The 24,393-nt window shown below is 44.1% G+C and overlaps 1 protein-coding gene across 3 annotated transcripts in view; it reads right to left on the reverse strand.

Annotated features, from left to right (window-relative positions):
• The window catches only part of map2k3 (mitogen-activated protein kinase kinase 3), a 37,730-nt gene that overhangs the window by 8,937 nt on the left and 4,400 nt on the right, over nucleotides 1-24,393 (reverse strand). Inside the window, exons 1-6 of one of the 3 annotated variants that reach the window (XM_008119373.3) lie at nucleotides 12,141-12,505; nucleotides 4,632-4,664; nucleotides 3,673-3,742; nucleotides 3,218-3,266; nucleotides 811-924; nucleotides 401-520 (exon numbers count right to left, since the gene is read on the reverse strand). In XM_008119373.3, the coding sequence (XP_008117580.1) occupies nucleotides 401-520; nucleotides 811-924; nucleotides 3,218-3,266; nucleotides 3,673-3,742; nucleotides 4,632-4,664; nucleotides 12,141-12,156 (402 nt within the window). In that variant the 5' untranslated portion in view covers nucleotides 12,157-12,505. Of the gene's footprint in view, nucleotides 1-400; nucleotides 521-810; nucleotides 925-3,217; nucleotides 3,267-3,672; nucleotides 3,743-4,631; nucleotides 4,665-8,774; nucleotides 9,256-12,140; nucleotides 12,506-24,393 lie in introns of those variants that run through there. The other 2 variants (XM_062964207.1, XM_062964206.1) reach the window with 2 other exon arrangements.

The raw sequence follows: 24,393 nt of genomic DNA on the forward strand, positions 1-24,393 counted from the left end.
AAAATATAGCCCCTGCTCGTTGCTGACCTAGCAACCCGAAAGATAGTTGCATCTATCAAGTAGGAAATAAGGTACCACTTTTAAAAGTGGGGAGGCAAGTTTAACTAATTTACAACATTGGAATGAGGAAATGCCGTCAGAGTGGATGATGAAGCAGCTGCTCCCCCTTGTGGCCAGAATCGAACATCCCCTCAGGAGAAGGTTAAATTGCCTCTGCATCTGTCTGTGTGTCTGTCGTCTGTCTCAGTTCTATGTGTTTATGGGCATTGAATGTTTGCCCTATATGTACATAATGTGATCCGCCCTAAGTCCCCTTCGGGGTGAGAAAGAAGGGCGGAATATAAATACTGCAAATAAATAATAATCATCATCATCCACACGCTGGCTCTCCTCTTCCTACCTCTCTGAAAAGGGCTCCGTAGAAAGTGACGGTATAGAAGCAGTCCACCGTGCGCATGGAAATGTCCAGGTCCATGAGCAGCCGCTTCTGCTCCTGAGTGTTCACGGTCGCCCGGATCCTCTGGAGGAACGAAAAACAGAACCATTACAGCTCTCCAGACCTCTCCAGACTTTCCTAAACACCGAACAAACCCTTGCAAATATTTATTCTTCTTCGAATCACAATCCCCTTCTTCCATGCATGGAAAACGCAATCAAAGCACTCCTGACAGATGGCCATCCACCCTCTGTTTAAAAGCCTCCAAGGGAGGTGTTTCCCCCAGACGCTGAGGCAGAGAGTTCCACTGTTGAACAGCTCTTAGAGCCAGGAAGTTCTTCCTAAAGTTCAGTTGCGTTACAGGACGCGCCTACCTTCACAGCCATGGTGGTGTCGCTCTGCGCGTGATGGACTTTCTCCACCACACCGTAGGCCCCTCTTCCTAGCTCGGCAATGCTCACCAAGTCATCAGCCTCCACTTCGAAGTTCTGTTGGGTTAGGAGACACAGAGAACAACATGAAATACCGAGCAAAGAAACATCCGAATGGTCATCTGTCGGGGATACTTTGTGCTTTTCCTGCACACATCGATATACAGTAAAGTCTCACTTATCCAACACTCTCTTATCCAACATTCTGGATTATCCAACGCATTTTTGTAGTCAATGTTTTCAATATATCGTGATATTTTGGTGCTAAATTCATAAATACACTAATTACTACATAGCATTACTGCGTATTGAACTACTTTTTCTGCCAAATTTGTTGTCTAACATGATGCTTTGGTGCTTCATTTGTAAAATCATAACCTAATTTGATGTTTAATAGGCTTTTCCTTAATCCCTCCTTATTATCCAACATATTTGCTTATCCAACATTCTGCCGGCCCGTTTATGTTGGATAAGTGAGACTCTACTGTATATATATCAAAGAGTAATGAAATTTCGGCCTAGGACAAAACAACAAAACTACACATCCCAGAAACACTAAACTTGGCAGCACAACCCCTCATCCATGCCTGTACATTCATACAACAAAAAGCCCCAGCTACTCCAGAAAATGGCCAGGCTTTGAGACTGCAAGACTATTCACTGCTATTCCACCTGGCCAATAAAGGATTCCCATAAACCACAGCAACGCATGGTCGGGCAAAGCTAATCTATATATATAAAAGAGTGATGGCATCAGGGCAGCGGACAAAACAACAAAACTACAACATTCACGGCTCTAGGTTGATACAACAAAAAGAAAACAACATTCACGGCTCTAGGTTGATACAACAAAAAGAAAAGAAAAATAAAGTCCTAATTAGAGGGAGAGGAATAGTAGTTTTTATCCAATTGCTGCCAGTTTGAAGGCTAAGCTCCACCCACTTGGTCTCCTAGCAACCCACTCAGCCCAGGGGACAGGCACAGTTAGGCCTCACTTAGGCCTCTTCCACAGATTATCAGATTTTAACTGGATTATATGGCAGTGTAGACTCAAGGCCCTTCCACACAGCTATATAACCCATTTAGAATCTTATATTATCTGCTTTGAACTGGATTATCTTGACTCCACACTGCCATATAATCCACTTCAGTGTGCATACTAAACATAAAGACAACCATACAACAGACATTCAATACCACCACTACCTCAACAATTTCTCACCAACACCACCAGACAAGGCCACAGCAACGCGTGGCCGGGCACAGCTAATATATATATATATAGACGGACAAGTGGACTAATGGGCTCTGCCGCTTGCAAAACGAAGGCCTCTATTCTTATCCCTTGCAAACGGGAAGCTCAAGGGACAGCGAGTAACAAGAGAACCCAAGAAGGGACGGCTATTTCTGGACACGATTTGCAAGCGCCCTTTCCGTGCCCGGTCACTACGAGACCCATGGAAAGATCACAGAAGAGTAACAAGAGATCTTGGGGAAAAGAGGGAAGAGGAGGGGACGGCAAAGCTAGGGAATCGGACTTTGGGGACTATAACTCCCAGAATGCCCCAGCCAACATGGCTAATGGGATATACACAATATATGATACACTACTATATATATATAATACACACACAGATACATATGTGTGTGTATGTATACCTGTACATCTATATGTACTGTGTGTATGTATACATGTATACGTGTGCCTAGATCTATATATATAAAAGAGTGATGGCATCAGGGCAGCGGACAAAACAACAAAACTACAGGCCCCCCAACCTCGAAATCTGACAACACAACCCATCATCCACGGCTCTAGGTTGATACAACAAAAAGCAAAGAAAAATAAAGACCTAATTAGAGGTAGAGGAATAATTGTTTTTATCCAATTGCTGCCAGTTACAAGGCTCCTTGGTCTCCTAGCAACCTACTCAGCCCAGGGGACAGGCACAAGAGTTTGGAGTGACCCCTAAGGGCCATCCAGCCCAAACCTTTCTACTATGCAGCAGGACACAATCCAAGCATTCACAACACATGGACAACGTATAAATACTATACAATACTACACAGGGACATAGACCCCCTCTACCCTCACCACTTTCCCAGTTCACAAACAAGCAAATGCATACTCAACATAAAGACAACCATACAACAGACATCCAATACCACCACTATCTCAACAAGTTCTCACCAACACCACCAGACAACGCCACAGCAACGCGTGGCCGGGCACAGCTTTTATATATATATATATATATATATATATATATATATATATATTAGAGAAACGTGGTTTAAATTGATACTATAGATCCTATAGCAACCGAGAAAACAAATAACAGCAACATACTTTCTCACCAACGGTAATAAAAGTCCGGGAATCCAAGTTCCTGGGAGGCCTGCAAAGGAAACAAAGCAAAAATTGGCGCAACCCTTCAAGATTTCGTCCAGGATTCGGCTTTGTTATTTGATGTTTTATGTTTCTTATTGTATTTGACTGGGCTCTTGCCCCACGTGAGCTGCCCAAAGTCCCTTCAGGGAGATGGAGGCGGGGTATAAGAATAAAGATTATTATTATTATTATTATTATTATTATTATTATTATTATTATTATTATTATCTTTGCACAGGGATCGAGGAAAACAAATAGCAAAGTGCAGACCAAATTCCCTTGCAGAAGCTAATCGTGCACCAATTAAAAAATTAAGCAATAGGGAAAAGAACAGCACATCTTTTGCACATCTAGATGCCAATACATTTAGTGGCCGAAGGAACTTTGCAAGAGATCAAAGAAGTCAATCTTACGTCGGAGGGACAGACGACTGCTTATTGGCGGGTGGCATTTGCAAAATGGGCGGCCTTTTCTTCTTGGGCCCTGGAAGGGGAGGAAAAATAATCATTATTAATAATAATATAATTAATAATCATAGTGTCATAGAATCGTATCCGAGTTGGGAGAGACCCCAGGGGCCAAATGCACGAAAAACGCAATCAAAGCACTCCTGACAGATGGCCATCCAGCCTTTGTTCAAAAGCTTCCAAGGAGATAACTACCTTTATCTACATCAATATCAAATCAATACAAAGTTTACAGCGGGCAGGAGTCAACTTTGGCCCTCCCTCCAGGTGTCCAGGTGTCTTGGACTTTAAAACACGTGGCTCAATGCTATGGAATCCTTCAGTGTAGATTATTATTATTATGACTGCTATATTTATTATTTGGATTACTATATTTATTTATACCCCGCTTTATCTCTCCCAAAGGAGACCCAAAGCAGCTTAAACATAAAAGTACAGTAGAGTCTCACTTATCCAACATTCTGGATTATCCAACGCATTTTTGTAGTCAATGTTTTCAAAACATCTTGATATTTTGGTGCTAAATTAGTAAATACAGTAATTACTACATAGCATTACTGTGTATTGAACTACTTTTTCTGTCAAATTTGTTGTCTAACATGATGTTTGGTGCTTAATTTGTAAAATCATAGCCTAATTTGATGTTTAATAGGCTTCTCCTTAATCTCTCCTTATTATCCAACATATTCACTTATCCAATGTTCTGCTGGCCCATTTATGTTGGATAAGTGAGACTCTACTGTATTTGCATGCAATTGAAAATATATCTACAAATGTGCAACCCTGCAAACAGAATTAAATATAAACAGTATTGAAAACACACACACGGTTAAAATCCATGAGATGGACCAAGAAGGGAGAGGATGCAGCATTTAGAAATAATAAAATCATAGTGGATCCCTTACCTACTTTGCGCTTTTCCAAGGATCCTTTAGAATCTATAAGGGAATAAAAGGAGGTGTCAAAAGATCAATAAGTCACAGATCTGCTTGGGAGTTATAGTCCACAATGGTAAGGAGCAAATGCATATATTTAGTGGCGTAAATGCCTTAGAGATCTCCTTGGGAACAGGAAAATAGTAATAAAGACTAATGATACCTTCCAAACATTCAAAACCATCCATGCAGCAAAGATCAACACAGATTTTGCCCAAGTGGGCTTCTCCCACTCCCATTTCCGGGGTCTCCAAACCACGGGAGCCAAACGGCCACAGAGGTGCTTTGTTGCCACTTTGCACAAGCCTTTCATGCAAAACAAAGCCACGGCAAGCAAGGGTTATCCCCGGTCAGGTCACCGAGTTCCCTGGGACTGGCTCTAACTGGCAATGGCTGGCATTCCTAGAACTGGGCTGAGCTATATGGCCCTGTTCCAGCAGCATTCTCTCCTGACGTTTCGCCTGCATCTGTGGCTAACGGCATCTTCAGAGGTTCTGTTGGAAATGAGGCAAGTGGGGTGTATAACTATCGGTGGAATGAGGTCCAGGGTGGGAGAAGAAAGAAGCCTTGCCTGTTTGAAGCAAGTGTGAATGTTGCAAGCTTGAATAGTAATAATAATAAAATAATAATACAATGTAATAATAATTATAATTCACTATTATAATTGTGTATTTATATTACATGCAATATTACTACAGTAGAGTCTCACTTATCCAAGCTAAACGGGCCGGCAGAAGCTTGGATAAGCGAATATCTTGGATAATAAGGAGGGATTAAGGAAAAGCCTATTAAACATCAAATTAGGTTATGATTTTACCAATTATGCACCAAAACATCATGTTATACAACAAATTTGACAGAAAAAGTAGTTCAATATGCACTAATGTTATGTTGTAATTACTGTACATACGAATCTAGCACCAAAATATCACGATGTATTGAAAACATTGACTACATTGACTACAAAAATGGCTTGGATAATCCAGAAGCTTGGATAAGCGAGGCTTGGATAAGTGAGACTCTACTGTAATAATATTGCAATATAGTCGTATAATATAATATATTGTGTGTGTGTGTATGTGTGTGTGTGTGTGTGTGTGTGTGTGTGTGTGTGTGTGTATATATATATATATATATATATATATATATATATATATATAAAATAATAACTTTATTTTTATACCCCGCCTCTATCTCCCCAAAGGGGACTCAGGGCGGCTTACATGGGGCCAAGCCTGAATAAAAACAATCACAATATAAAACACAACAATAGACAAGCGACATGCACAATTATAAAAATTTAAACATTGGCCAATAAAAACAAATGACAAGAACTAATAAAAACATGCAATAAAATGGAGAGGTTGTACATATACTTGTAAACCGCCCTGAGTCCACTTCGGGGTGAGAAGGGCGGGATATAAATGTCGCAAATAAATAAATAATAAAACTTTATTTATACCCCGCCCGCCACCATTTCCCCGCGGGGACTCGGGGCAGCTCACATGGGGCAAAGTTCACAGAAGTAACTACATAAATACATTTGCACAATATGCACAAGTGAAAACACAATAAGGTAATAACACAAGAGTTAATACAACAATAATAATATCAAACAACCACCAATACCATCGAGTAGCCCTGCAGCTGCAGAGTCAATCGGTAAAAGCCATTGAAATCCACAACACTCTGAAAACAGGGGAATGAATCCCAGACAGGAAACAATCAGGGCCAGCTAATACCTCCTAACAAAGGATTCCCACAGGCAGGAAGCGGCCAGGCCTTGAAGCCGTGCAGCCCCCCCCCCCCATGCCAAGTTGTGCACTCTTCCAGGAAAACACTAAAGCAGCAGAACAAATACATAATAATAATAATAATAACTTTATTTTTATACCCCGCCCCATCTCCCCGAAGGGACTCGGGGCGGCTTACATGGGGCCTGGCCCGATAAAACAAACAAATAACAGTAACAAAGCAATAAAACAATTATCCCAGTAAAAAACATCAACATCAATAAAAACAATCATTAAAATCAACAAGCAGGATACAGTGTTAAAAACAGGAGACTAATTCGTAGATCCCAGGCGAAATGCAGAGTGTTACGAAATGGGGAAAGGAAATTTCACAGTTGAATGGACAATTAAGTGCGGTATAAAGGCGAAAGAAAGAAGTTTTGTGGGTTGCTGTGGGTTTTATCACGCTGTATGGCCATGCTCTGGTAGCATCCTCTCCTGACATTTCGCCTGCATCTGTGGCCAATGGCACCTTTGGATAGTATCTCATTCATTGGTTGTGCAACTGACCAGGATTTTGCAGAACTAAATATACAGAAATGTTTCTGGATGGGCGGCGGATAGGAAATCCTTTCCCCAGTTACAGCTGCAAGGTGGTCACAGAGCACGTATACATTTGAGCTGCAAAAAATGCATAGTAACTGGCACGGTTTTGCTGCCGACGGAGGAGAGGGCACTCTGCGGTGGCCATAAGCAAAGCTGGTTTGTCTCGCAACTTGCCCTATAAATCTTTTCATAGCTCAGGGCGTTGCAGGCTTGCAAAGAGGAGGCCAAAACACCCCCTTTGACTCGAGGCCCATTTTGAGGAACTAATTTGCATCGATTAGCATATATTAGGGGCCATCTGATCTGCTGGATGGCGGCCCGATTTAGGACGGCGCAAACGAGGAAAGTGGGCGTTTTTGAGATTTCAAGCATCAACCACAAGAGTTGCTGTCAGTTTTTCAGGCTGTCTGGCTGTGTTCCAGCAGCATTCTCTCCTGACGTTTTGCCTGCATCTGTGGCTGGTATCTTCAGAGATTCCACAGGGGTGTGTATGTATGTGTGTGTGTGTGTGTGTGTGTGTGTGTGTGTGTGTGTATATATATATGTATGTATGTGTGTGTGTATGTATAAACACACACTCCACTTGCTACCTCTATGCAGATACCCTCACTGATTGACTTTGCAGCTTCATGGCTGCAGTTCGTAATGCAAGTCAAGGATCATACATTTGCAATGCTCTTTCATGGAAAACATGTGAATAACAGGGCTGTGTACAACCCTGTTGTCTATCAACAGACTTTACCATTGGGCGGCATCTACACTGCGGAAGTAATGCAGTTTGACACCACTTTAACTGCCATGGGATAATAATGCTGTGTTACCGTATATAATGCCGACCCAAATATAAGCCGAGGCACCTAATTTTACCACAAAAAACTGGGAAAACGTTGACTCCTGTATAAGCCGAGATACCAATAAAATTACATTAATTGGGGCATCAGTAGTTTAAATGTTTTTGAATCTTTACATCAAACTGTAATTTAAGATATGATTGCTCAACTCTGATTAAATCATTATTCTCATCTTCTTCAATGTAAATGTGCTTATGTATCCTTTTAATAATAATAGAGTGAAATAATAAATGTAATAATAATTAATAATAAATGCAGTAAAACAATAAATGTAATAATAGAGTAAAATAATAAATGTATTAATAATAATAATAAAAATAGAGTGAAATAAATGTAAATATAACAACAATAGAGTAAAATAATAAATGTAATAATAATAACAATACCAGTAATACAGTAGAGTCTCACTTATCCAACGTTCTGGATTATCCAACGCATTTTTGTAGTCAAAGTTTTAATATATCGTGATATTTTCATGCTAAATTCGTAAATACAGTAATTACTACATAGCATTAATGTGTAATGAACTACTTTTTCAGTCAAATTTGTTGTATAACATGATGTTTTGGTGCTTAATTTGTAAAATCATAACCTATTTTGATGTTTAATAGGCTTTTTCTTAATCTCTCCTTATTATCCAACATATTCACTTATCCAACATTCTGCCGGCCCGTTTATGTTGGATAAGTGAGACTCTACTATACTAGAGAAAAACAATAAATATACCATATATACTTGAGTATAAGCCGGCCTGAATATAAGCCCACCAGGACCCTCACCTGAGTATAAGCCGAGGAGGTTTTTTTTCCAGTCCTAAAACAAGGCTGAAAAACTAGTCTTATACTTGAGTATATACAGTAGACTTGGGTGAGGCATCAGCACTCTTGGGCAGAAAAGGCTTTGCAAGACCTGTGATTTCATACCATCGAGCCAAAGTGGAGTAAAACTGCATTAATTCCACAGTGCAGATGCATGCTAGGACGGGTGATGACCTCAGCTTGCAGAGTACATCTTGGCCTTCCCCGTCGTGACCTGTGCGCACCTCCAAGCCGGGAGCATGCATGCAAATATGCACATTTGGCGACCGGCTCCTAACCGGACAAGCTCTGCTGGAAATTCCACCTTTTTTTCTGTTCTCTCTGCATTGGTTTCAGGTTGCGTTTCCAACCTTTCCCCTGCACTTACACCTCTCCCTGGCTGCCACAAACACACAAGTGCGCATGCAACATCACACACACACTGGGAGAAGGAAAGTTATAAATAGCACACGACTTGCGTGAGACAGCAGGAGGATGACAAACAACAAAGGGAAGGGGGAAAAAAGATTCCAGCAGATCAGAAATTCCCCGTTTTGCAGGAACTGGACATTCAGAAAATGCAAAAACAGAGACTGGAATGGAAGTTATGAAGCAACGCAGGCCTTCTCTTCCCTTGCTTGAGTTGTGCATTTTAAAATGCAATGCAGGAGTGGGCTTCAACTTGCATTTGGAAAGGACCTCTAAATACGATTCTAATCATCATCATAATCATAATAATCATAAATGCATCCTCCTCCTCATTATTATTAGTATGGTTATGCGCCTACACTGCAGAATGAATGCAGTTTGATACTGCGCTCACGGCTGTGGCCCAACGCCATGAAATCATGGGAGTTGTAGTTTTGCAAAGTGCCTCACTAAAACTACAACTCCCATGCTCTGACCCTTCCAGGGGGGTAGGATACTGGGATTCCCCTGGTGGCCCCGCCCCCTTCCTTATGACATCATCACAGGGGGTTTCCCAGCCTTGCAGGTGGAGTTCCCCATTCCAGGAGGCTGAAACGCCTTTCCTTTGACATTGGCAACAGAAAGATTGAACTATGCAAGGGAAGGGTCACGTTTCACCTGCATCTGTGGCAAGTGGCACCGAAGAGCCAGAAAACGGCTTCACCCAGATATGCAAACATGCCGCAGGTTCTCAGGAACTGCCCTTTGGATACCAGGAGATCCTGCACTCACGGACACACCTGACAGGCACACAGTGGGCGTGTCTGCATTGGGGAATGGATGCGGTTTTGCACCACTTGGAACTGTTTTATTTATTGATTTCTATCCCTCTTTATCGCTCCAAACAGAGACTCAAAGCGGCTCACAATCACAAACATGACGACTTAAAATATACAAATACTGAACCGCGGCAGTGAAACTGGCACTAAACTGCGCTCGTTCTACAATGCAGATGCACCCATGTCCATAATAAACATAATAATAATAGAATCTGCAAAACTAAAACTCCTGTGATGCCACTGCACTGAACCACAGCAGGGAAAGTGGAGCCAAACTGTGCTTGTTCCATAGTGCAGATGAACCTGTATCCACAATAAACATAAACATAATAATAATAATAATAATAATAATAATAATAATAATAATAATAAAATACTATGCAAAACGAAAACTCCTATGATGCCATTGCACTGAACCACAGCAGGGAAAGTGGCGCCAAACTGTGCTTGTTCCATAGTGCAGATGAACCTGTATCCACAATAAACATAATAATAATAATAATAATAATAATAAAATACTATGCAAAACAAAAACTCCCGTGATGCCATTGCACTGAACCACGGCAGTGAAAGTGGCGCCAAACTGCTTGTTCCATAGTGCAGATGCACCTGTATCCACAATAAACATAATAATAATAATAATAATAATAATAATAATAATAATAATAATAATAATGGACCATGCAAAACAAAAACTCCCGTGATGCCATAGTACTGAACCACGGCAGGGAAGGTGGCGCCAAACTGTGCTTGTTCCATAGTGCAGATGCGCCTGTGTCCATAATAAAGATAATAATAATAGACCATGCAAAACGAAAACTCCCGTAATGCCACAGCACTGAACAACGGCAGGGAAAGTGGTGCCAAACTGCGCTCGTTCCACAGTGCAGATACAGCCGCCATGCCCAAATCTTGGCTGAGATGAGGCCTTGCTGCCTATCAAAGTCCTTGATCATGCACAACGCATGCATTTTTGCAATCCGGATGCCGTCGGCGGCCCACAACATTTCAGAAGCAGATAAAGTGGACTTCTACTGTGCAATTCATAAAACCACATGGATTATCTGCTTTGACCCTGCTAATTCAACTCCCAAAAACAGACCCAAGAAAGTGCAAAAAGTGTGCACTATTGCAACTTTTCCTGAAATGGGAGACATTGAGGAACAAAAGGGCAGGCCCTCCTTGTGGCTTGTCTGATTTGAACTGGATTATATAGCAGTGGAGACTCATATAACAAAGTTCAATTGGTTTTCTTGTCTTGTTTTATTGTTCTGTTCGGGCTTGGCCTCATGTAAGCCGCCCCGAGTCCCTTCGGGGAGATGGGGCAGGGTATAAGAATAAAATTATTTATTATTATTATTTCTATATATATTTATATATATTCAAAGCAGATCACGTGGATGATCTGCTTGGATAATCCGGATGCATATGGCACTGTAGAAAGCAGCTGAAGCTTTCACTTGGAAAGAGCCTGGATTCTCTGGGCCTGTTGACACTGCCATATAATCCAGATTATCCAAACAAATAACCCGCATTATCGCTTTGAACTGGATTATCTGAAGCAGAATAGAAAGGACCTCCGCCTTGCACAGTGACAAACCTCTTCCTGGAGACACAGCCTTGCAAAACTCTTTTTATGGAGCCATGCAATGCACTTTGGAACTGCATTGGTGTGACCCAGAGCATTGCATTAATTGCATGATAAGGGTCTGTATTGTGCACAGATACATAAGGCAGTTCCAAAACATACATAATGCCATTCTTTGAAGCTCCTTTGCAAGGTCAGCCTGCTCGCCATATATATATATATATATATACACACACATACATACATACATATATTGCAGAAGTTGCAGAGCAGGAAAAGGGAGGCAGAAAGGAAAACACAGATCGTCAAAGGAAGAAAGAAAAATCCTTTCCAAATCAAAGAGGCTTTTGCATAATAAAAAAATTAAAATGCATGCACACATAGATTGATACAGATCAGGTGCAGGATCTGCTCCACAAAAAGTATTCCCTATCAACTGCCAAAGTAAATATTAAATACTTATATTTTTTTGCCCTGCAGAGTCAAAACTGCACCCACACTGCAAAGTTAATGCAGTTCTGTCACCACGTGGTTGCTATGGGATCCTAGCAGTTGCAAGCTTGGCATCCTTGCAAAACCAGAGCTCCCAGGCACCCTACAAGTGGTCTCAAACCGCGTCAATCCTGCAATGCAGCTGCACTTTGTATATCTCTCTACCTTGTTTTCTGTCCATGGTGGGCTTCCCAGAAGTCCGAGAACTGCAAAGGGCACGCCTGGAAACGAACGGGGAAAACGGGACTCTCTTGCAAAGTAAATAAATAAATAAAAGGGCTGCAAATTTTTTAAAAAAAACTATTGCAAAGCCAGTTGCATGCTCTTGATCTCCTTCAGGACTAGCAGCTTGTTCTTTTTCCAAGATTTCCAGGCGTCTCGGGTGACTGGAGGCAGGCCAAGTTGCAAAGAATCAGTGCACAAAAATAATATAGATCTCCAGATCCAGAAACAGAGAGAGAGAGAGAGAGAGAGCGAGAGAGAGAGAGCAGCCCAGCAGCAGAAACAGGGCGGCCCGTGACGTCAGAGGGGAAACTGGCAGGGACCCAGGAAAAAAAGGGAAGGGAGAGCACTGATAGGCGGCCGCGCTGGCCAATCAGGAGCGCCGGCTGGGAAAGAGGGCGGGGCTTAGAGTCCTATTTAAAGGGACCGCACCATTCTTCCTTGCAGCAGGAATTTAAGTTAGGCTTAGTCCTTTCCCCCTTTTGGGGGCATCTCTACACCCCAAAACTGGTTGCAGCTTGGCAAAGCCTGGACTCACATCTCTCAAAAGCTTTAGTATCCTGGGAGTTGTAGTTTTTTTTTCCACTCCTAAGGCCCTTGGCAAACTACAACTCTCGGGATTTCCAGTGGTCTCAAACACTTTGTGAAGAGCACACATCCACACTGCACAAAGAGTTATGCCACTTTGAGCCAGCCATAGAATGCAAACAAATTAAGCTGTTGTGTTGGCGAAGGCTTTCATGGAAGGAGCAGAGGGTGCCCCCAGGCAACAACAGCCAGGCTATTTCCATGCAAATACCCTCACTGATTGACTCTGCAGCTTCATGGCTTATCAATGCTAATCAAGCTGGCTAATTGCAACATTCACGGTTGCTTTGAAGCAGGCCTGGGCAAACTTTGACCCAGAGGGAGGGAGGGCCAAGGTTTGCCCAGGCCTGCAATACAGTCCTCTCTGCCTTGGAGGGCAAGTGTCCAAGCGCGGCCTCCTCTCTGGACCGGTCAACCTGCGTCAGGAGCGAAACCGGATCCGCTCTGGACGGCAGAGAAGCCAGCTGCCGGGCGAGGAAAGGAATGGAGAAACCCTACGCCCAGCCGCTCTCGGAGGGCAACACACTGGGACACGGACACAAGCACACAAGGGAACTCCAGCACTGGGCAGATTTAGTTTCCGATTCATGTCCCCATAACAAACACAACAAATAGGAAAAGACACAGAGCAATGGGTCCAAATGGCAGGAAAAGAGATTCCCCCTCCCAAACATTCCCCCTCCCAAACATTAGGAAGACAGTTTCTAAAACTGGGTGGACATCTGTCAGGAGTGCTTTGATGGTGTCTTCCTGCAGATTGGGGTTGGACTGGATGTCTTTTAGGGGTCTCTTCCAACTCTAGGGTTCTATATTATTCACGGCTATCTGTCAGGAGTGCTTTGATGGTGTCTTCCTACAGAATGGGGTTGGACTGAATGTTCTTTAGGGTCTCATTCAATTCTAGGATTCTATATTATTCACAGCTATCTGTCAGGAGTGCTTTGATGGTGACTTCTTGCAGAATGGGGTTGGACTGGATGCCCTTTAGGGGTCTCGTCCAACTAGGGTTCTATATTATTAATGGCCATCTGTCAGGAGTGCTTTGATGGTGTCTTCTTGCAGAATGGGGTTGGACTGGATGCCCTTTAGGGGTCTCGTCCAACTAGGGTTCTATATTATTAATGGCCATCTGTCAGGAGTGCTTTGATGGTGACTTCTTGCAGAATGGGGTTGGACTGGATGCCCTTTAGGGGTCTCGTCCAACTAGGGTTCTATATTATTAATGGCCATCTGTCAGGAGTGCTTTGATGGTGTCTTCTTGCAGAATGGGGTTGGACTGGCTGTCCTTTAGGGGTCTCGTCCAACTCTAGGGTTCTATATTATTCACGGTTATCTGTCAGGAGTGCTTTGATGGTGTCTTCCTGCAGAATGGGGTTGGACTAGATGTCCTTTAGGGGTTTCATCCAACTCTAGCATTCTATATTATTAATGGCCTAACTATCCTAAAGGCATCTGATCTTGGAAGCGAAACAATGCCAAGTTGAATGGGTGAGACTACAACTCCCATCATCCCCCACTATAGCTCACAATGGCTGGGGATACTAGGATATGCAGTCCAACCTGTTATAATTCACGATTATAATTGTATATTTATATTACATGCAATATTACTAACAATATTGCAATATAGTCATATAATATAATATATTGTATGTATATACTTGCAAACCGCCCTGAGTCCCCTTTGGGGTGAGAAGGGCGGGATATAAATGTCGCTAATAATAATAATAATAATAATAATGATTTTGTGATACGAAATCCAGCATATCGATCTTGTTTGCTGTGTCATACAATAATAATAATAATAATAATAATAATAATAATAATAATAATAATAACAACAACAACAACAACAACTGCAAAAGGCCACCCTATTGGGATCTGCGCTCATCATCCGAAAATACATCACACAGTCCTAGACACTTGGGAAGTGTTTGATTTGTGATACGAAATCCTTGTTTGCTGTGTCATACAATAATAATAATAATAATAATAATAATAATAATAATAATAATAACTGCAAAAGGCCACCCTACTGAGATCTGCATGCATCATCCGAAAATACATCACACAGTCCTAGACACTTGGGAAGTGTTTGACTTGTGATTTTGTGATACGAAATCCAGCATGTCTATCTTGTTTTCTGTGTCATAAAATAATAATAATAATAATAATAATAATAATAATAATAATAATAATAATAATACATATCCCATCCTCCCCGATGCATGCCTTGAGCCATGGCAAGGAGAGTGCAAAGCTTTGTTTTGCAAGCCGGTGAGCCCTTCCCGTCCTCAAGTGGGAAATTCACCTGAACTCCCAGCTGAGCCCAGAATTCACGTTTCGGCCCAACTGGAGAAACTTGTTCATGCCTTTTCTGCAAAACCGAAATAAGTCATTCCCAAGTGAGTCAGTCAAGGAAATAATGGAGCAGCCCAGCTTCCATGTATTGGGTGAAGGAAGGAAGGAAGGAAGGAAGGAAGGGAGAAAAGGAGAAAGGAGGACATGTGGCCGTCAGCTCCGAAATATGCCTCCATGACATCATGTTGTAAGTCAAACCATGCAGATCAAGGCTCTGGGAAGAAAGAGAGAGACTGGGGGGGGGGGGGGTGAAGTGACCACAAAATTCTTGCATTATGAGGCCGTTCCTAATGGGACCCAGATGGCACGGGAAGGGCCGCTCTCTCTCCATCTGCAGGATCCCGTCTGGGGTCTCACGGGTTGGTGGAAAAGGAAGGGGGGGAAAAGGAGGAAAATGATTCCAGCTCAGCAAAAAAATAATTCCCAGTTCAAGGAAAAGAAAAGAAGGAGGCCTGGGAAAGAGGGAGCGGAAAACACAAGAAGAAGGGAAGCAGAAGGGAGAAGGAAAGGGATGGATGGAGGGATGGGTTCCCAGCCCAGGAAGAGGAAGAAGGAGAGAGGAAGGAAAAGGAGGAGGGAGGGGAAAAAAGGGGGAAAGTAATAAAGAGAGAGAGAGAGAAAGAGAAAGAGAGAGAGAGAGAGAGAGAGAGAGAGAAAGGATGGATGGATGGATGGATAAAGGCAGGGGTCCCCAAACTAAGGCCCGGGGGCCGGATGCTGCCCTCCAAGGTCACTGGCCTGGCCCCTGCCCTAAACTTTAGACTTAGGGTTGACCTAAGTCTACCTGGTCTTTGGAAGTCTCTTTGCTTAGCTACAGCTTTATGAGACCATCTAGATGGCTTTTGGAAGTCACTTTCATTACCTATGGTCCTATGAGACCATCTAGACGGCCTTTGAGGGTCCCTTTCCTTACCTATGGCCTTATGAGACCATTTAGATGGCTTTTGGAGGTCCCTTTCCTTACCTATGGTCCTATGAGACTGTCTAGATGGCCTTTGAGGGTCCCTTTCCTTACCTATGGTCTTATGAGTCCATCTAGATGGTCCTTGGAGGTCTCTTTGCTTACCTATGGTCTTATGAAATCGTCTAGATCAAGGGTCCCTAAACGAAGGCCCATGGGCCGGATGCGGCCCCCCAAGGTCCTTGACCTGGCCCCTGTCCTAAACTTTAGACTTGATCTAAGTCTGCAATGACTTGAAGGCACACAACAAAAACAATCCTAATTTTGGACTATTTCATCATAATCTGGCCCCCCAACAGTCTGAGGGACCATGAACCGGCCCTCCACTGAAAAAGTTTGAGGACCACTGGATAAAGGGAAGGGAAGGGGAAGAGAGACAGAGGAAGGAAGGAAGGAAGGAAGGAAGGAAGGAAGGAAGGAAGGAAGGAAGGAAGGAGAAGTAATAAAGAGAGAGAGAGAGAGAGAAAGGAAGGATGGAAGGAAGGAGAGAGGAAGGAAGGATGGAAGGAAGGAGAGAGGAAGGAAGGAAGGAAGGAAGGAGAGAGGAAGGAAGGAAGGAAGGAAGGAGAGAGGAAGGAAGGATGGAAGGAAGGAGAGAGGAAGGAAGGAAGGAAGGAAGGAAGGAAGGAAGGAAGGAAGGAAGGAAGGAAGGAAGGAAGGAAGGAAGGAAGGGGAAGGGAGTTATAAAAAGATAGAAAGAGAGGAAGAAAGACAGGAAGTATCCCAACCCGAAGGAAGGAAGGATCGAGCTTTATACTGGGAATGGGAAAGCCTGGCTGGTTGTGTTTGCACAGAAGGGTGGGTTGCTTTGTGTGGATAAGCCACCCACGCCGTGGGACTCTGGAACTCAAATGAAGGCGTGCAAGGAGGGCGATCGAGGCTATGGATTTCGTATTTTTTCATTCAAAAGATGTAGATGGGTTAGTTTAGGAAGTGCAGTGGGAAGGAGAAAAAAATCCAAACCAGTAGGCTGTTAGGAATGGTGGGAGTTGGAGTCCAAAACACCTGGAGGGAGGGCCCAAGTTGGCCCAGGCCTGTTCTAATGGGTCCATTCAAGAAGCCCAAAATCCATACAATGACTACTTCTAATGCTTATCTTTACAAAATCCTAGAACCAGGCATCACTGGGTACCTAAACCAACAACAACAACGTATTGGTATAATTAAATGCACCCCTTATGGCGCAGCGAGTTAAACCACTGAGCTACTAATTGAAAGGTCGGTGGTTTGAATCCAGGGAAAAGAATGAGATCCCACTGTTAGCCTCAGCTTCTGCCAACCTAGCAATTTGAAAACATGCAAATGTGAGTAGATCAATAGGTACCGCTCTGGCAGGAAAGTAATGGAACTCCATGCAGTCATGCCTATGGCCACATGACTTCAGAGGCATCTACGGACATGCAAATGTGAGTAGATCAATAGGTACTGCTCCGGCGGGAAGGTAACGGCGCTCCATGCAGTCATGCTAATGGTCACATGACTTTGGAGGTGTCTGCGGACATGCAAATGTGAGTAGATCAATAGGTACTGCTTCAGTGGGAAGATGTCAGTGCTCCATGCAGTCATGACAGTGGCTACATGACCTTGGAGGCATCTATGGATATGCAAATGTGAGTAGATCAATAGGTACTGCTCCATGCAGTCATGCCAGTGGCTACATGACCTTGGAGGTGTCTATGAACATGCAAATGTGAGTAGATCAATAGGTACTGCTTCGGTGGGAAGATGTCAGTGCTCCATGCAATCATGCCTATGGCCACATGACTTCAGAGACATCTACGGACATACAAATGTGAGTAGATCAATAGGTACTGCTCCATGCAGTCATGCCAGTGGCCACATGACCTTGGAGGTGTCTACGAACATGCAAATGTGAGTAGATCAATAGGTACCGCTCTGGGGGGAAGGTGTCAGTGCTCCATGCAGTCATGCCTGTGGCCACATGACCTTGGAGGTGTCTGCGGACAACGCTGGCTCTTTGGCTTAGAAATGGAGATGAGCACCAACCCCCAGAATCAGACGCAACTAGACTTAACATCTTGGGAAAACCTTGACCTTGACTATAACTAAAGAGACCTGGATTTCCTGGCCAGAGCGTGGAAAGGGAAGCGAAGGCCGCAAGCCCGGGCATGCAGCATTGCCGGGGAGAGATAAAAAAGCGAGAAATATTGCCATGTCTCCATTCACAAAGTTTGCCGCCCACGCCATGAACTCCTTCCCCGTGGCATCCGCCTTTATAGCGCTGCTTTATTTGGAGCCCACGAAAGCAAGCGCCGGCGCTTGGGCCAATGGGGACAGAGCCAGCCGGAAGCGCAAGCAGCACGTCCGGGCACTGCATTCAATGAAGGGAAGGGAAGAGGGAAAGCAAGCCCAGACCCCTTGGTCCAGTTCAGAGATTTACATCGCGATTCATATCAGGAGCAACATCAATAGTTAGGAAGTAGCAAGGAAAATCATGTCATGGTTGGGGGTCACCACAACACGAGGAACTGTACTCAGGGGCCGTGGTATTGGGAACCACTGAATTAGAGCAAAATGTGCTCCAGGATGATGGCCCTCCCGGAAAGACAAAGTTTGTGCAGTTACATAAACTTTCCCCATGATAAACTTTCCCTTCGGAGATAGTCATTAATTAATCAGCCCCAGTGGGTTTTTAATAATTTATCCTGTTTTTATTACGGTCTTACCATTTATGTGTTTTAAATGAAATTTTTATCTTGTATTGTTGTTTATATTGAAATATTGTATTATTGTTTTATCTTTTTATATTGTGATTTATTGTGTTGCTTATATTTTGTTCTTATGTTGTTTGGGCTACTGCCCCATGTAAGCCGCCCCGAGTCCCCGTGGGGAGATGGTGGCGGGATATAAATAAAGTTTTATTATTATTATTATTATTTGACAATAGAAACAATTAGGAAATGACACATATAACCCGGGAACAGAAATTACGTGACATAGTATTCTGCATGGATGTTTTGCAAGGCAGGACAAACAAGGTCCTTTGCGTATCCGAATCCAAGCATTAGGAACCGTTGTGAACTACAACTCCCAGATTCTCCAAGCTGACGTAGGTCCAAATGCCATTCCCGACCATTAAGAAACCCCGTTATTATATGTCTATATGAATGCATCATTCGTTCCTCTGCCCAGATTACATAATATGCTTCGTCAGCAGCAGAGATTCCTTTGGGGTGAGAGGCGGCTTTGAGGTTCCTTCAAGGACAACATCTGGCTCCGCGGGAGAGGGAGAACCAGGAGGGTGAGGGCGATACTCAAGTACTACAGAGGCCGGATGGACATCTGTCGGGTGTGCTTTGGTTGTGCTTTTCTGACATAGTGGCGGAAAGAAGCAGGTTGGACTAGATGGCCTTTGGGGTCCCTTCCAACTTCAGGATTCTATCATTATAGTAGTAGTAGTAGTACGCTCCAGGAGTTTGGTGTGACGTCTGTACACAGTCCACGTTTCGCAGGCATAGAGCAGGGTTGGGAGGACAATGGCTTTATAAACAAGCACCTTGGTCTCTCTACGGATGTCCCGGTCATCAAACACTCTCTGCTTCATACGGAAAAATGCTGCACTCGCAGAGCTCAGGCGGTGTTGTATTTCAGTGTCGATGTTGACTTTTGTGGAGAGGTGGCTACCAAGGTAGCGGAAATGGTCAACGCTTTCTAATGTTACACCATTAAGCTGTATTCCTGGCTTTGCAGAGGGATTAGCTGGTGCCTGTTGGAAGAGCACTTTGGTTTTCTCGATGTTCAGTGAGAGGCCGAGCTTCTCGTATGCTTCTGCGAAGGTGTTTAGAGTGGCTTGTAGGTCTTCTTCTGAACGCGCACAGACTACGTTGTCATCAGCATATTGGAGTTCTATAACAGATGTTGTGGTGACCTTGGTTTTGGCTCTCAGTCTGCTGAGGTTAAATAGCTTGCCATCTGTCCGATAGATGATTTCCACTCCGGTGGGAAGCTTCCCATCAACAAGGTGAAGTATCATAGCGATGAAGATGGAAAATAAGGTGGGGGCAATAACACATCCCTGCTTGACACCTGATTCAACCTTAAATGGGTCACTTTGGGACTCCTGGAGCGTTTCCATCAGCGTTGTCTCAGGAAAATCCTGCAAATCTCTTGGGAAGACAGGCGGACAAATGTCAGCGTGCTTGAGGAAGCAAAGACCACCAGCATTGAAGCGATGCTCTTACGCCATCAACTCCGTTGGACTGGCCACGTTGTCCGAATGCCCGATCACCGTCTCCCAAAGCAGCTCCTCTACTCTGAACTCAAGAATGGGAAACGGAATGTTGGAGGGCAGGAAAAGAGATTTAAAGATGGGCTCAAAGCCAACCTTAAAAACTGTGGCATAGACACTGAGAACTGGGAAGCCCTGGCCCTTGAGCGCTCTAATTGGAGGTCAGCTGTGACCAGCAGTGCTGCGGAGTTTGAAGAGGCACGAACGGAGGGCTTAAGGGAGAAACGTGCCAAGAGGAAGGAGCGTCAAGCTAACCCCGACCGGGACCGCCTTCCACCTGGAAACCGATGTCCTCACTGCGGGAGAATATGCGGGTCAAGAATCGGTCTCTTCAGTCACCTAAGAACACACGCCCAAGATACCAAGGTTGGAAGACCATCGTCCTCGAACGACGAGGGATCGCCTAAGTAAGTAGTAGTAGTAGTAGTAGTAGTAATAATAATAATAATAATAATAATAATAATAATTGTTGGTGTTAAGCAGAGTCTGGATGGCCATCTGGATTTCCTGCTTCTTGGCAGGGGGTTGGACTAGATGGTCCATGAGTTCTCTTCCAACTCTACTATTCTATGATTCTAGCGTTGAACTAGATGGCCTTTGGGGTCCCTTCCAGGATATTATTATTATTATTATTATTATTATTATTATTATTATTATTATTAAGCAGAGGCTGGATGGCTATCTGTCACGAGGGCTATGCTTGTGCTTTTTCTGCATAATGGCAAAAGGGGGTTGGACTAGATGGCCTTTGGGATCCCTTCCAACATCAGCTTCAAACTACAGGAAAGGAGATTCCACCTGAACATCAGGAAGAACTTCCTCCCTGTGAGAAGGGCTGTTCGACAGTGGAACTCTCTCCCCGGGGCCGTGGTGGAGGCTCCTTCTTTGGAGGCTTTTAAGCAGAAGCTGGATGGCCATCTGTCGGGGGTGCTTTGAATGCGATTTCCTGCTTCTTAGCAGGGGGTTGGACTGGATGGCCCATGTGGTCTCTTCCAACTCTACTATTCTATGATTCTATGATTCTAGGATTCTATCATTATAGTAATAATAATAATAATAATAATAATAATAATAATAATAATAATTGTTGGTGTTAAGCAGAGTCTGGATGGCCATCTGTCGGGGGTGCTTTGATGGTGCTTTTCCTGCATAATGCCAAAGAGGGTTGAACTAGGCCTTTGGGGTCCCTTCCAGATGATGATGATTATTATTGACACAACGACATAGTATGACACAGCAAACAAGATAGATATGCTGGATTTCGTATCCCAAAATCACAAGTCGAACACTTCCCAAGTGTCTAGGACTGTGTGATGTATTTTCGGATTATTATTATTATTATTATCATTAAGCAGAGGCTGGATGGCCATCTGTTGGAGGTGCTTTGCCTGCAAAACAGTAGAAAGGGGTTGGACTAGATGGCCTTTGGGTTCCCTTCCAACTCTAGGATTCTATTATTATTATTATTATTATTACAACTATTATGAAGCAGAGGCTGGATGGCCATCTGTTGGAGGTGCTTTTCCTGCATAATGGTGGAATGGGGTTGGACTAGATGGCCTTTGGGGGTCTTTGGGGTATTCTAATATTATTATTATTATTATCATCATGCAGAGGCTGGGTGGCCATCTGTCGGGAGGGCTTTGATGGTGTCTTCCTTGGGGCGGGGCTGGATGGCCTTTGGAGGTCCCTTCCGTCTTTCATTCTATGATTGTTCAGGAAGGAGAGCGGCCTGGTTTGGAGGAGAGTCCTGGGCAGGGCTGGGCGTGCTTTGCGCCCTGGCGTTACGTCCTGCCTGGCACTTCCATTTCCTGGCATCAGGCCTCCGGAGCGGAAACGGATCTTGCCCCATTTCCAGGCCGGCTCCTCCTCTGACTGCATTTGAATGGAGGCTGAAGGCTGCGGACGATCTGCAGATATTGCAAACAGGCCTAAACTCTTGCTCTAACCCACGTGTCCCACGGGCCACCAATTCATTTTTGTTGGCCTTCTTATTGGAAAAAAATTTTTTGGAAGGAACCGATAACGGCGTCTTCCCCAGCCTTTCTGCAGGCAAGCATCGTCACGCCAGAATTAATTGCAAAGGACGGCAGAACACGCGTGCCCAACTCCACGAGACGTGAAGCCACGGCATCAGAAAAGCGCACAAGCCAGTCCGGAAGTGGCAGTGGCCCAAGGCCTTCCTGGGAGTGCCCGCTTCGCATGCAGACAGCCCTTCCTTCCATCAAATTCGGAAAAATAATCCTGCCCAGGTGGGTCTACACTGGGTCTAAACTGGACCAAGCACCAGAGTTGTAGTTCACCTACCGTCCGAGAGCACTGCGAACCCAAACACCGATGGATCTGGACCAAAATTGGCACACAGACCCCATATGACAAAATCTGATGACTGGAAGGGTTTGGGTTAGGGAACTGGCCTTCCTTTCTGGGAGTTGTAGTTCACCCACAACTAGGGAAAAGGTGACCTCCACCCATGATGGACCAGGACCACACTTGGCACACAGAACACCCATGACCAATGGGAAATACTGGAGAGATTTGGGGAGAATTCACCATGATTTATAGGAGCCGGGCTGTGGCGCAGCTGGCTAGTAACCAGCTGCTATAAATCACTACTGACCGAGAGGTCATGAGTTCGAAGCCCGGGTCGGGTTAAGCCTCCGACCATTAAAAAAAATAGCCCCGGCTTGCTGTTGACCTAGCAGCCCCGAAAGACAGTTGCATCTGTCAAGTAGGGAAAATTTAGGTATGCTTTATGCGGGAGGCTAATTTAACTAATCTACAACACCATAAAACTGCTCACGAGGAAAAGAATGAAGAAGAACAGCCACCAATGGACGGTGAAGCAACAGCTCCCCCTGTGGCCGGAATCGTGAAGCTGGAAAGATGTTAAAATGCCTCTGTGTCTGTCTAAAACTGAATGTTGTTTGTCTGTTGGCATTGAATGTTTGCCATATATGTGTTCATTGTAATCCGCCCTGAGTCCCCTTCGGGGTGAGAAAGAAGGGCGGGATATAAATACTGTAAATAAATAAATAAAAATAAATAGGAGTTGTAAGTACTGGGATGTATAGTTCACTTGCAATCTGAGAACACTCTGAACTCCACCCATGATGGACCAGGACCAAACTTGGCACACAGAACACCCATGACCAATGGGAAATACTGGAGAGGTTTGGGGAGAATTCACCATGATTTACAGGAGTTGTAGGTACTGGGATGTATAGTTCACTTGCAATCTGAGAGCACTCTGAACTCCACCCATGATGGACCTGGACCACACTTGGCACACAGAACACCCATGACCAACTGAACCTACTGGAGGGAATTGAGGGAGACGGACCCACCCTAGTGGGAGTTGTAGTTCACCCTACAGCCAGAGAGCACACTGAACACCACCAATGATGCATCCACAGCAACGTTGTCCAACATAATAAACTTTAAGTACTGATGGAGTTTCTGGGGGTTCACCTGGCATGATGTGAGTTGTAGTTCACCCACAACTTTATGCATTTTGTGCAACACTAGTGTAAAAATAAAAGTTTCCCATCAACATGACCAATCCGTTGACGTTCAGACATGTGCTCTGTGAGTCGAGAAGTCGCTCGGGGCGAACACCTTGCCACCTTCCTCACCTGAAAAGCACATGGCAGGCTGTCAGAGCTCCCCAAAGGAGGACCCACTCACTCTCACGTGCATGGACATGCGCCAGTTGCGCATCACTTCCGATGGCAAAGAATAAGTAGCCAAGGGCTCTGAAACACTCAGCAATGAGAGTCGGTCATATGTCCCATACAGACACCCTGACTCACCCGGTGTGGGAATCATGGGATTTGTAGTTTAGTGAGACACAAAGCAACGCAAACCAAGGCAACGTTGGGCACATAACGCGACTAGATAATATCTTCAGAAGGTTCCCCTGTAAGAGATCGATAGAGCCATCGTAGCCGTAAAAGCAAATGGAAAAAACAACCAAAATATGAGAAACATTTGAGTATGAGCCGGTTACGTAATTAGTAATTGCGCTATTATGCGCA

The sequence above is a fragment of the Anolis carolinensis genome, unplaced genomic scaffold (assembly GCF_035594765.1).
Source record: "Anolis carolinensis isolate JA03-04 unplaced genomic scaffold, rAnoCar3.1.pri scaffold_13, whole genome shotgun sequence".
Taxonomy (NCBI): Eukaryota; Metazoa; Chordata; class Lepidosauria; order Squamata; family Dactyloidae; genus Anolis; species Anolis carolinensis.